This window comes from Spermophilus citellus (genome assembly GCF_964194105.1).
Source record: "Spermophilus citellus genome assembly, contig: SCAFFOLD_264, whole genome shotgun sequence".
In the NCBI taxonomy this organism is placed as follows: Eukaryota; Metazoa; Chordata; class Mammalia; order Rodentia; family Sciuridae; genus Spermophilus; species Spermophilus citellus.
The window spans coordinates 101,425-116,620 of NW_027673160.1; the positions used below are offsets into that span (position 1 = coordinate 101,425).

The following is a 15,196-nucleotide window of genomic DNA, read 5'->3' on the forward strand; positions in this document are numbered from 1 at the left end:
GGTCTTTGAAGAAATTTCATACAGTTCTGTCTCTGGGTAGTTTTCTGTGGGCTGCTGAATTGCCATTTACTATCCAGATTCCCATAATTTTTCATCTGTACTATGGGAATAATTTTATTTTATTTATTTTTCTTCTTTTTAATTGGTTGGTCAAAACATTACAAAGCTCTTGACATATCATATTTCATACATTAGATTCAAGTGGGTTATGAACTCTGATTTTTACCACAAATACAGATTGCAGAATCACATTGGTTACACATCCACATTTTTACATAATGTCATATTAGTAACTGTTGTATTCTGCTACATTTCCTATCCTCTACTATCTCCCCTCCCATCCCTTAAAACATCTTCTATCTCTACCCCATCTACTGTAATTCATTTCTCTCCTTGTTTTTTTTTTCCATTCCCCTCACAACCCCTTATATGTAATTTTGTATTACAATGAGGGTCTCCTTCCATTTCCATGCAATTTCCCTTTTCTATCCCTTTCCCTCCCACCTCATGTCTCTCTGTTTAATGTTAATCTTTTCCTCCTGCTCTTCCTCCCTGCTCTGTTCTTAGTTGCTCTCATTATATCAAAGAAGATATTTGGCATTAGTTTTTTAAGAATTGGCTAGCTTCACTCAGCATAATCTGCTCTAATGCCATCCATTTCCCTGCAAATTCCATGATTTTGTCATTTTTAGTGCTGTGTAGTACTCCATTGTGTATCAATGCCACATATTTTTTTTTATCCATTCATCTATTGAAGGGCATCTGGATTGGTTCCACAGTCTAGCTATTGTGAATTGTGCTGCTATGGACATCTATGTGGCAGTATCCCTGTAGTACGCTGTTTTAAGGTCTTCAGGGAATAGTTTGAGAAGGGCAATAGCTGGGTCAAATGGTGGTTCCATTCCCAGCTTTCCCAGGAATCTCCATACTGCTTTCCAAATTGGCTGCACCAATTTGCAGTCTCACCAGCAATGTACAAGAGTACCCTTTTCCCCACATCCTTGCCAGCACTTGTTGTGACTTCAGAATGGCTGCCAATCTTACTGGAGTGAGATAGTATCTTAGGGTGGTTTTGATTTGCATTTCTCTGACTGCTAGAGATGGTGAGCATTTTTTCATCTACTTGTTGATTGATTGTATGTCCTCCTCTGAGAAGTGTCTGTTCAGGTCCTTGGCCCATTTGTTGATTGGGTTATTTGTTTTCTTATTGTTTAATTGTTTGTGTTCTTTATATACTCTAGATATTAGGGCTCTATCTGAAGTGTGAGAAGTAAAAATTCGTTCCCATGATGTAGGCTCCCTATTTACCTCTCTTATTGTTTTTTTATTGCTGAGAAAAAACTTTTTAGTTTAAGTAAGTCCCATTTGTTGATTCTTGTTATTAACTCTTGTGCTATGGGTGTCCTATTAAGGAATTTGGAGCCCGACCCCACAATATGTAGATCGGTCCCAATTAATTTGTTAAATTGTTCTAACTTGGTAATAGAGCAGAATGCATTTTACTTCATAGCACACAAATGGAGCACAAAATTTTACTTCTCTTGTTGTACAGAAAGTATAGTTATGAAACCCATGTAACTCTACTTTGTGTACAACAAGATTTTCATCTCATTCCACCATTTAACCTACCTCTATACCATCTCCCATCACCTCCCTCCACTTTGTGTATTCAAAATTTCTTCATTTCTTCCATGGTACCTCCCACTTTCCTTGTTGTGGATCACCATCCACTTAGCAGAGTAAACATTAGGTCTTTGGTTTAGGAGGATTGGCTTACTTGCCTTAACATGATATTTTCCAACTCCATCCATTTACTTCCCAATTCCATAATTTTATTCTCTTTTAATGCTCAGTAATATTCCACTGTGTAAACAGACTATATTTTCTTTTTCCATTCATCTATTGAAGAGCATATAGATTGGTTCTATAGTTTACCTATTGTGAATTGTTTTGGTATGAACATTAATGGGGATATGCCTCTTTATTATGCTGTTTTTAGCTCTTGTTGGTCTAAACTGAGGAGAGGGATAGCTGGGTAAATTTTGGTTTCTTTCCAAGTTTTCTAAGAAATCTCCTTATTCTTTTCCAGATTGGTTTCACCAATTTAGAGTCTTAACAACAGTGTACCAGTGGGCCTTTCTCCTCACATCCTCACCAACTTATATTTTTGCTTGTATTCTTAATAATTGCCATTCTGATTGGAGTAAGATTAAATTTTGGAGTAGTTTTGATTGGCAATTCTTTAATTGCTGGAGATGTTGAACATTTTTTTATTGATTGATTGATTGTTTATCTTCTAAGAAGTCTGTCTCTTCAGTTCCTTAGCCCATTTCATTTAATGATTGGGAAATTTGTTTTTTGGTATTAAGTTTTTTAAGTTCTTTATATATCCTGGAAATTAGGTTTCTATTTGATGTGCATGTGGTAAAAATTTGCTCCTATTCTCTGGTATCACTTTTCACCTCACTGATTGGTTCTTTTGCTGAGAAGAATCTTTTCAGTTTGAATTCATCCCATCTAGTGACTCTTGTTTCTATTTCTTGTGCTTTAGTAATATTCTTAAAGAAGCAAAATTTCAAATCCCCTACCTGGGATTACAGGTGTATGACATTATGATAGCAACACAATTTATCTTCATTTCAAGTCCACATACTTATTGGGCTTTCATCCTAGGAAGGAAATAAAATGTTTTAGACAGGCCATTGGATCTAAAGCCATGGCATAAAATAAGGAATATACCATTAATCAATTAAATAATAGACTCAAATCTTTGGATCTGGGGAAAAACATACACACACACACACACACACACACACACACACACACACACCATACACTTTCTGGTTAAATCTCCTTGCCCTCACTCAGGGCAGTTTCTCTCAATTTTTTTTTATATCTAAGGAAAAATATTGGTAAAAAATGTATCTTTCACCTGTAGCATAAAAAGAAGTGATCATGTCCTTCATCTTCCTGAACTCAGGACAAACATAACTCTCAAATATCGTTCTGTGAACTGAAATTTTCTAGAGTCTTGACATAATTTTGAGGGTGCTGTTCCAAAAATACATATACTTTATTAGTAATATTAAAAAAAATCATAATGGTAATTTTCACATAGTTGAAATTATGCATTGTACTATAAAATTCAATTTTTACTATTTTATATAAATTCTAAAAAAATAATTATCTTTCCACCTCATATAATTTTAATGTTTAATCTGTTTCCATACAAGGGAAGTTAACTGAAATTATACAGGATTGTCACTGTATTATTTCCATCAATTAATATTATGTTTACATATATAATCTACAAATTCAAAAGGCCTCATATGCAAGTTTAAATGCAAATGCTTTTCTGGGTTGGCTGGATTTTACTTCTCCAAGGATACCTTGCCTTAAATTCGCTGTGTCTGAGGATCTGGATTTCAATTCCCAGAGCCTCAATAGAAAAATGAATAAATAAATAAATAAATGTACAGACAAGACTCTACAATTGTGACATCATTTATTTCTGGATTTGAGGTTATCTCCTTACTGTCAAAAAACTAACTAGGCTCAGATTGAGCATATGAAGACATAAGTTGTGTATAATCAGGACCCCTTATATAAGCATTGTCCAATCTTCACATATTCAGTAAAGAGAAGTTTTGACCATCTGCTGTGAAGTCTGCCAGAGTGGGTATCCATTTCTAGGCTTCCTTACTTATGTTCAATGAACCTGATTTTTTCTCCTGTATAGATACTTTGTGATTTATAGAGAGGACATGTGGTTCCTAAAAATACAGTAAATGATGAGTGTGCAGTGAAATCCTGAGACTGGATGGTGAGTCTGGTTGAAACTGGCTGTACTGACTATGGTGGGAACTGGCAATGGTTGGCTAGAATCCCTGGTATAATCCTTGGTTTCTGCAGTCCTGTGTCTTCTTCTGAGAAAGGTCAGTCATGAATTTCCACTGGCCAGTCAACTGGACCATATATTAACAGTAGACACTGGAAGTCTTATAGTATCCTATAGAATATCTTCAGCCCCTACCTTAAATTCTATGTGAGAACATTTTTGGCAATATTTCCAAATCTTCTCAGATTGTGTTGTGGATTCTGGAGGGAGGAGATCATCCCAATCACAACTCCATGTATTTTTTCCTCCAGGAGTGGGGTAAGATACTCTATAGGTATCTCAGTTTTTCTTTCCTCCTGAATTCATTCTCCTTCTTTTTGGAGATTGTGGTATTGTGGATTGGGCCAGAGGTACTGTACCACTTAGCTACATACCTGGTACTTTTAAATTTTTTTATCTTCAAACAGTTGCTGAGTGTGATTTTAAATTTATGCCCCAGTATTGTGAGTTGTATTTATATATAAAATTTTAGCTTCCTGTTCATTGACAACTTCCTGCTTTCCCAGTATTATCAGTTACATTTTTGCAGTATTATCAGTTACTTTACTCATAGTATATTTCAAATGAACATGGTATTTTCAATTGTTATACCAAAAACTGGATGAGACTTTAAAGTATTTTTTTTCTCTCCGGGTGCAATGATATATGCATATTAATTCCAGAGACTCAAGTGGATAAGTCAGTAAGATTGCAATTTCAAGGTAAACATCAGGAACTTAGGTAGACTAATTAGACAATTAGAAAAACCTGTCTCAAAATTTTAAAACATGGCTGGTTATGTAGCCCAGAATTAACATGCTGCTGTTTCAAATCCCCAGTACCATAGAAAAAAATCAAAAGCAAAATTTTTGTTCTTGTTGTTTATAAGCATTTTACATGATTGAAAAGTAAAGAAGAATCACTTGATCTTGGAAAAATCATGTGTTTCTATTCTTCCTTTGTGTCTCCAAAGGCAGACAACCTGTCAGATTGTCTTTATGCTCAGATTTCCTTTTGTGGAATGTATATGAGAGCATTCTCATTCCCTACTCTGGTATTTTCCTCTAACTGTGTTTCAGAACTATGTAATATAAGGATCCCACAGCTGGCACATCTAATGCCTCTCATAAGTCCAGACCAGTACTTGGGGCTTTTCTTCTTCAAGAGCAGTATAAATGCAGAGAGCTTAGTTTCTCAAAGAAATAACTGAGAGAACACTCAACTTCCATTTTTTTTTGAAGTCTTCCAACAGTTTATTAGAAAGAATGTAGACATTTAAAAAAATCCCCACTGTCATGAACATAAATCGAGGTTTTCAGCCAGATAAGCTGAATTTAAAAAAAAAAAGAAATAAAAAAAATCCAATAGTGTATTAACATTTTTTCACTCATTTGCCATACTGACAGTGCAAATACAAATCTGGTCTAAATGTACAGACTCTCAAGCAACAATGTACAGCTTTCTTCGTCCTCCATGCTAAGAGATGTAAAAGCTTAAGGGCCAAACAATACCAAATGTATAGGCTTCAAAAACCATCTAAGTTAAGGGCATTCACTAGTTTTAGCTAAGATACATCTGGAACACTGACAAGTAATCACTTACATACAATAATATGCAGTAAATTTTCTGAAAAATAAACTTTAGTGTAACAATCCTGTAGGGTACACCAGAGAAAAGGCAGGTTATCAGTTTAAGATGTCAGCCAATTTGTTTCAGCCACTCTTGAGTCCATATCCTAAAACCTAAAATTTAGTTATCTTTCCCTAAGCTGAGAGCTTCCTATCATGTCAGTAATTATATTATAAAGTAAAGGAGACAGGTGAAATGTTTTTACTTATCACAACTGCTGTTATCAATTGCCTAGGACCTCAACAGCTTCATGGAAGTCTGGGAAATGTTCATGCATAAGGATAGTGCCTTAGCTGACTTAAATTTGCCCCATACAATGGTACATTATCAACCCTTAGTGAAGCCTTTAAAAAAGGGGGGAAAAACAGGTTGAAAAATGGGTTAAAGGAGGCAAATACAGCATCTGCCTTTAGAGCTATAACTCAGGAATTTTCTCAATTATGAAATCTTGTGAAGAAGTAATTTTCTTTCTCAAAATCCAGGCGACGACAATATTCCTTACTCCAGATCTGGCATTTTTTCATCATCACTGTCTTGTGAATCATCATCTGCTCCATCTACTTCTGGTAAATCTACATCCTCATCACCACCCATGTTGTTCATCATCTCAGAGAAACGATCAAAATTAGACATGTCTTCATCTGAATCATCTTCCCAATCTTTCCAATTATTGAGGTCCACACTAAGCCAATTAAGCTTTGCCCTTTCTTTTGTTAACCTAGGCCATGATTGGCCAGACTCTCCTTTTCGTAAACAACATAAAATTGATCTGTCCGTTCTTTTATGCTTGGAATCATTTGGATCAATACAGTGAAAAAGATCAATTTCATTTAAATGTTTAAAATTATCACTTCCTCCAAGACAACTGAAAGTAAGTTTGGATTTTTCAAAATTTACATTAACATCTTTACTGTCTTCAACACAAAATTCAATGAAGACATAGTCCCTTCGATCGTACCACTTTGCAGAAGCAGGCTGCATTGTGAACGGGGCAGGGGGACGGGCGAACGGGTGGGCGGGCCTCTCTGGCGGCGGCGGCTGGGGAATCGGCTCCTCTCCGATGGCGACTCCGGCGTTTTCTCCCCAATCGCGGCCTCTAGTCGCTCTCCTTAGGCGACGGCGGCAGCGGGCTCGACCTAGATCCCCAGAATGCACCGCGCGAAGAGAGCGGCTCTTCGACCGGGGAGAAGAGGAAAGTGTAGGAAAAGGGGCGCGAGGACGGAGAATGAACGTGCGTGCATGCGAGCGAGGGGTGGTGAGGCCTCAACTTCCATTTTTTTAAATGTCTTCACTAATTTTATACTCTAGCACAGTTTTCTTTCTTCCATATTCATATAATTGGAGTACTACTTACTATTCCACTTTATGAGAGTAGCCATTCTAACAGCTGTGCTCATGTAGAAGATCTTATAGTTGGATGGTCCACTAAAATTCTGATGCAAGCTTTTTAAATTCCAGGGTGCCTTATGCTCACTGGAAAAAAAATTGATGTGCATCTATTTTAGAAATAAGGAGGGTTCTGTGATTGTAACCATTTTTCTTCACTAATATTCGAGATTTTAGCCTATTAAAATGTTTGCACACCAATGTGAAAACACTACTTTTTGTTCTAGGGAGATTTGCACCTGCAAAGTTACTAGTGCTTTCAATGCTTTGAGGTTTCTGATGTAGTCCATTGAATGGAAATGTTAATATCAGGACAAATTACTTTCAGAAAGAATTAATTAGGTCTGGTGTTATTAGTAAAGTAAACTGGGTGAGAAAGCTCAGGAAGTACTAAACTGCCACTTTGGCTTTCAGTGGTGGTCTGTAATTCCCTGTTAATTTTTTAGTACTGTCTAGATAAAGGTTCAACTGTCAGCAACAGCTATTTGCATTCTTAGAGAATGTTGGCAAATCCTTCTAAGGGATTAAAGGGTTACCTTAATGTTTAACACCTCTTTCACTCTGGTCTAATGGGATAAAGCCCATGGATCTTGCATGGCCATAGAAAACCACTTATTTTTCCCCCTGGAGTAAATACTCATGTATATCTTGTTCCCTCTTCTGTGTGTACAGATAAATTAGCATTTAAACTACAGGAAATTTAGAGTTAAATAATATATTTCAAACCCAAATCAATCTTCTTTTATTTATATTAACACTGGATTTGGGCATTTTGTTCCGGTAATTTTGCATATTGCTCAAATCAGAAAAATCTTCAAGTGCATTCTACTTATCTCTTAATCGATTAATTTGTTTTTCAGTTTTCTAACTTGTGTGCATCTAATTCCTTTACAGTTTTTAGAAGGACACAAAACAGGAGTATATATTTATTTGGTGTATCCATAAATGGAGGGAGGCTTATATTCTGCTTTTATTTATTTTTATTTTATTTTTTAAAATTAACTCTCTTTATATCTGCTCTTTGGTGGATGCTTGTGTATAATTCCAGTGTCACACACATTCTGCACACAAGTTGCTTTTGTAATCTATGCCTTTTATTCTAACATCTACCTTGAGTTTGGATTGCAGCATTCACTCACATTAAATATTTTATTGATATGTTTTGATTTATATATTTATAATAATTAACAATAAAATTATTTGTGTACATATGAATTGCCCTAAGTAGTTTTCTGTATTGTGATTTATTTATCTAAAATTACTACACTGTTGTAATATTATAACATGCATTAGTGTCAGGTAATGATCACTAGTACATTTGCTCTTATATATGAGAGACTTCTTGTCTAATTTTATATACATTCAACTTTCCAGGAAATTTTATTTATTTATTTATTTATTTATTTATTTATTTATTTATTTAGTGAGGGGAGAGAGAGAATTTTAATATTTATTTTTTAGTTATCGGCGGACACAACATCTTTGTTTGTATGTGGTGCTGAGGATCGAACCCGGGCCGCGCTGCATGCCAGACGGGCGCGCTACCGCTTCAGCCACATCCCCAGCCCCTCCAGGAAAATTTTAGAAATTTTTCCTTTATTTCTTCTTTAACAAAAAGTAAAGAATGGTAAAATTATGGCCAGTTATTATTAAAGGGTACCTTGGGAAAAATGATCAGTTTTATAATAGTTTATCCTTTGAAAATCTGTTGAATATTTGAGTCTTTTATGTTCTTTTCTGTATTTTTATTTTCTCAAATAATGCATATTCCTTTCATAAATATACTTGCATATGAAATGCAACATTCATGAGACATCAGCATAAGACATACATGGTATTTTATAGTATATGTCAAACTGGATATAATACATTAACAAAAATTCTAGCTCCTAGAATTTACATTTTACAAAATTTAGTAATTTTTTTTCCTCTTTAGCCATGCCCCTTGGTTTCAACTCTGGAAAAATGTGGCTGTATTCTCATGTACAGTTGCTGTAATTTTAGTCTCTGTTTCCTGTATGGGTGTATCATATACATATGATTACAAAACAGTTTCTACAAATGGATAATAAAAACTTAAATTATTATTTTCCTTTTTTTGAATGCATTTATTCCACATATTCATCAATACTATTTAATTCATCTATATGATGTGATTTTATTCAATGTTACTTAATTTCTAAAGATTTTGAGTTTTTATGATTATTGAACACTTAGATATATTTTTAAAGTGACTCTTCAAGAATTCTTTGTTTTTCTTTTGCATTCTGTTGTATTTCTTCTTCTTATAAGTGTTTGATTATATGTGAGGAAATTAGGGTTTTTTTTTAACCTTGTCAGTTTAGCAGCTTTTAATGTAATCATTTGATGAATAGATTTTTTTGTATTAATATTTTGTAATTCTTTAGTTTAAGTCTATTATATTGTATAATTTTGAAAACAAAAGAAAACCCTATTTTTTGTGATATTAGGTATTCAACCAAAGTGTCTTAATGCTGAGCATATTAACAGCTCTGTTTTAAATTTTATTTCCAGATGGGGCTTGCTCAATTTCTTCAGTTGGCCTTAAGTTTTGAACTTCATGCCTTAGACTCCAGAATAGTAGATATTTCAGTTGTGCACCACCACATGAACCCTATCTTTTGTATGTAAACTTTTGAGCTTTGTACTTTCTTATATATTTCAGTATTATTTATTAATAACTTATATTCAGCATTTAATGTGTCAAAATATGCTGTTATGTTTTATGAGTGAAGGGATAAAATAGCATTTTATTATCACACTCTTTTCCCAATATCCTAGCATGTTTTAAGAGTTTTGTTGTTGGTGTTTTCTGTAGTTCCACCATTTATTTTATTATGAGGTTTACTATGATTGATTTTACTTCATAACATCAATCATGTGGCATCATGGTATTTTGGTCAGCAGTAGACTTTATGTACAACCATGGATCTAGCAAATATCTTAGCCATGTACTAGTCTATACTGTCTAGATTCTGTCATTGCACTCAGAGAATTGGAAAATTGCAGAAGATTCTTAGGATAAATTTTCAAGAGTGTATTTCCATAAAGTGAGAAATCATTATATATGCATATATTTGAAATTATATACTGTATAATTGATACAATTTTTATTTGTTGAATTTTCAAATTTGCTAGTGCTTTTTTAATGGTATCTGCTTTTTAAAAATTTGTACTGAAGATTGAACCCAGGGGTGCTTAACAATAAAGCCACATCCTCAGTCCTTTTTTATATTTTATTTAGAGACAGAGTATTGTTGAGTTGCTAAGTGCCTCACTAAGTTGCTCAATATGACAATATTATGTATAATATTGTCTTAGAATTTATGATCCTTTTTTCTTATCCTCCTCAGTCACTGGAACTAAAGTTGTCCATCACTATACTGGGCTTATTTGCTTTTTAAAAGCACCAACATTGATACTGTTAACTCTGTGTTATGTTTATCTTTAATAGCTTCTAATTTTGCTCTTTTGCTTAAGACTTTCTTTACTTTTAGTTTTTAAATTTTACTTTTAATTGGATGGATGATTTGATAATAAATTCTAGTCATTTTATTGCTTACTAATTTTTTTGGAGTGTTTTATTTTCACCTCAGGTATAGATGAATTCCAATTTTTCCAGCCGTATGGAGGGCTAAGTGAAACATAATAACTTCTATGGATATTGTTAAAGAAATGGAACCACAATTTTACCCAGTTTTTTTACTGCACTGTATATGCCCAAAGGACATAAAATCAGCATACTACATTGACACAGCCACATTAATGTTTATAGCAGCACAATTCACAATAGCTAAGCTATAAAACCAACCATTCAATGATGAATGGGTCCATTCAATGATGACAGGATAAAAAACTGTTGCTTATGTACACAATAAACTATGAATTGGCCATAAAGAAGAATTACTTTTTGACATTTGCCATGAAATGGATGAATCTGGAGATTTTATGCTAAGTAAAACAAACCATTTCTTTAAAACCAAAAGTTGAAAGTTAATGTTCATATGTGAAATCTAAAGCTGATAAAGTGGGGAAGGGTAAGAAAAGAAGATCAGTACATTGCACAATGGTAAACAAAAATAAATAAATAAATAATATGAGGATAGAAATATAAAAGATATATATCTGTAAGTGAATCCTACCATCATATCCACCAAAAAGAACAGGATTTTAATTAGGATAAGATATATCCCATGCTTGCATAATACCATAAAATCAATTTTACTGTCAAGTAGAACTAGAAATAACCAACAAAATAAAAAAAAAATTATATTTGTTTGAAGAGCTATATGTATATTCTATTATAAATATCATACAATATAAACACCGATCAAAGTTTGTATATATGTATGTGTGTATATATATATATATATATATACATATATATATATATATTTGAATATATATATATATATATATATATATATATTTGAATGTTAAAAAATGTTAAAATTATAAAAAAGAAAATTTAAACAGGATTGTTGTTGCTTTTTTATATTAATAACATGCATAAAAACCATAAAATATTTGAACTTAAATAAACTATTCAATATTTCCATTAAGTGGTCTGTCTACCCTGTTAAATTTCAAAATTTCTCTTATACCATTGATATTGCAATTACTAGAGATCTCACTACACATTTAGAATAGCCAGCTCTATCAGAGAAATCAGAGAAATAACAAATAAGATTCTACACATTAGTAAATCTCTGATTAGTGGTTGTACAATTAAAATTTGAGGATTCCCTTTCTTAATTACCATGATTTTCTCATCTGAAAAATATGTATAATTTAGATCAAGATATAAAAAATTACAAAATATATATTTTTGTGATAATGCCTGAGTTTTATATTATGTTTCATAAATGTGGAGTATGTATACTTTTTTGAACTTAAATCACTTTTTTTGCAGAAGTAGATAATAGTATCATTCTGTTCCAAAACACCACCTATATGATAGTCTACTAACTCTAATTTCAACTGTAATTACATTACAGACTGTGCAAATATTCATGTGGTCAATGTGTTATTTATTTACCTATTCTTATTTTAGGAATTGTTAACATTTATGGATATAGCCATTGATTTTACTGAAGAGGAGTGGGAATGCCTTCAGCCTGCTCAGAAAAATTTATATAGAAATGTGATGCTAGAGAACTATAGAAACTTTGCCTTCCTGGGTAAGTTTAATTTCCCTTTAAAATTATTAATTACTAATTATTATTTAATTTACTTCTGTTGCAGAGTATCTTCTGGGAACTTCTCTATAAAAATGAGTTTCAGATTTAAGTTTCAAAGAAAAAGGGAATTTTTAGTACAGCTATTTTACTCTCTCTCTCTCTCTCTCTCTCTCTATATATATATATATATATATATATATATATATATATATATATAATTTTACTCCTTAATCTGTCTCTTTCTTTGTGTATTGCACATCCTTCACTTTACATAAGTAAGTACCTAGTATAATTTAGTGATGTAAACTATTGTAGACTACAAAGTTCAGTCATTCAAATGTCAAGGAGAAAACCAAACTAAAAAAATGTTGAAAGAGTATTTATCCAGTAGAAGAAATTTTCAGAAGCTTAGGTTTATTTATTTTGATTGTAATCATTGAACACATACTGCCCTATATTTATCACATTTTCAAATTCCTTGTTGTTCTCTGTTTTCTTCTTTAGTGATGTCCCAGTTTATTCAGATTAACCATCAAAACTTACCTTTTGTTTTGAGGGCCAGCATGATCTGTTTCAAATCTTCTTGTGAGGAAAACTTTAAAGGAGCAAACAGAAGAGAGAGACACACACACAGTGAAAAGGAAAAAAGGAAAAAAAAACTGGCCACCCCTCTTGACACCTGCACATATAATACCCCAAAATTACATAGCTTCTAATACCATGACTATATTCTAACCCAGTGTTTCTTTAACCCCAAGTGCTAGATAACCAAGAAAAGGTACAGTTAATACAAATACAGAGCCCCTTCTCCCCAAGGACATTACCACAGAAACTAGATAGTGCACCTGTAGAGTTGTCTTAATAGCTTCAGGGAGAAACTGCTGGGCATTACAATTGTGTGACTCAGGGTGCCAGTTACAATAACCCCCACACCTTCCTGTCTATTCTAAGGTCAGAATACCTAATACCTCTCCTCTTTTTTAAGGCCTTTTGAATAAATAATATTACTTATCTCCTTAATGCTGGTGGGGGAAAAATAGGGCAGGCATAGACAACAGCAAGTTCCAACATCAGTAAACATCCACCTATGAATATTTTTTACCCAGATGAAATTGAGTATACGTGAAGTTAACCAATCCAACAAGTCCAAAATACATCATCTTGTTGAACCTTATTAATGATATCTTTAAGGTAATCTAAGTCTTCTGAAATAAAATTACTATTATAACTTAAATTGAAGGAACATATGGTATTAAACTTCTGATATTCTTTATGATGCAACAATAACAGGCAATTAGTTGCAGCATGATTGTCAAGTATGGCTTGACAATGTTGTTTTTGTTCTTCATTAAGCATATTTACATCCATGGAGGCATGACTAATACTGTTTATGATAGCATAGGCGAGTTTCTTAGTAGTTTTATAAGCCGGTAGAGCTATTCCAGGTAAACCCACCAAGGAGAATGTCAAAGCGTTAATTTCTGCCTTAGAGAGAAGCTTCACTGAATCATCACAGTTTTTATCAAGAGGAATATATCTTTTATGAATAAATTGCACAGGATGGTGACCTATTAAATACTATGTGGATGGTAAGGACACATTATTCTGCTAAGACAACAATGAATACCATGAGACATTTTTGCAGGTATATAACAATTTTATGCAAGTGAGTCAAGATACTGAAATGGTTTCTAGAAATCCAGGATCTGACAGGACTGAATTTCCCAGAGCTGGTGTACAAAAACAGAGCAAAATTGTTATTAAGACCAAAGCATTTACAGAGTTTTATGTGAGTTTAGCAATCAAAGCAGTAACAAAGTTATCTAGAGTACATTCTAACCTCATTTTAGCCAATACTGTTGAGCTGAGGCTGCTAATGGTTTTATATCCCCCCAAGTAACTAGAATTAAAGTACCTTGGGATCCTCTTTTAATGCTTCTCCTCTTTTGAGGAGAATGATTATTCTCTTGTTTGGATGAACTCTTATCTTCCAAGGTTAAATGAAACTTAGAAATCAGCTTGTGAAGTTCCTGATGTACATTTATAATTGCTATTTTTCATGCATGAAGCTAGAGTCCAAACAGGACATGTTGGCATAAGTGTAGCAGTCTATGCTTTTCCCCACATGATCTAAGGCATAGGATCTTGTCATGCTGGTCAGGTGGAACCTCATATATTACATAATTTTTTGGTAATAGCTGTTTGAGAATAAAATGTCTATTCAATGCAGATGACCAATTTTGAGTATTAAATTTATGTTGTATATTGAGCACATTAACTGTAAATAAAACAATATTTAATGCATTTAACATAATAGAGGCTAGATCTTTGTTTCTGTTTTAAAAGGCAAGTGTTAGGATACAATTTGATCACTTAACAAAAGCTAATCCAAAAGAATTATAAGAAATTTCGTGATTTAAAACTATATATAATTGATTAAAAATTGTGCAAAAGAATGAGATGTAAAGGCAGGAGCATAATCCATCTTTAAACAAATAGGGCCTCTAGGAGCAGATCATGCTTGGTTTCTTTCCATGCTCTCTGCTGGAACTGACTTGACATTTTCTTTTTTAGATTCAAATCTGTTAGTAATTTTTTTCTTTTGTTTTGTGTTTCGCCATAATGCATTAGTAATCATAAATATTTTGAAGTGAATAAATCATTATACTTCTACTTTGTAATTTTTTATATTTTTAATTTTTTTTTAAATTTTGATTAGTGATTTAATTTCTGGATCATTGTTTTTTTATTGTGGCATGTCTTTGACTATAATATCAACCCTACACAAAACACAGTGTGTGTGTGTGTGTATATGTGTATATATATCCAACTTCTCTTTATATATCCTATAGATTTTTAATTTTTACAGTATTTCACAAGTTGCTTAGACTTGTCTTAAACTTGGAACTGCTTGATAAGCCTCTCCAATATTTATAGAATTTCAGATTTGCACACTAGGAATGCCCCTCTCATTTTTTTCATAAAGAATTATTCACATAAACATTGTGCTCATTGATGTTAATATTTTTCAATTTCAGTCTCTAAACTTTTTAAAATAGTTATTTAGTGTTCTTTGAGTAATTCATAACTGTCAGTATCCTAA

At 33.0% G+C, this 15,196-nt stretch overlaps 1 protein-coding gene across 1 annotated transcript; it reads right to left on the reverse strand.

The window, feature by feature from the left end:
* Positions 1 to 5,116: 5,116 nt before the first annotated feature.
* LOC308640051 (prostaglandin E synthase 3) lies at positions 5,117 to 6,766 on the reverse strand. The gene has a single exon (XM_081312112.1). It carries the CDS (start codon positions 6,485 to 6,487, stop codon positions 6,005 to 6,007), a length of 483 nt encoding a protein of 160 aa, XP_081168238.1. The 5' UTR covers positions 6,488 to 6,766; the 3' UTR covers positions 5,117 to 6,004.
* Positions 6,767 to 15,196: the final 8,430 nt, after the last annotated feature.

What these genes read in the sequence shown, in the direction of transcription:
- LOC308640051 (XM_081312112.1), bottom strand. Translation starts at nt 6,487, where the DNA reads ATGCAGCCTGCTTCTGCAAAGTGGTACGATCGAAGGGACTATGTCTTC.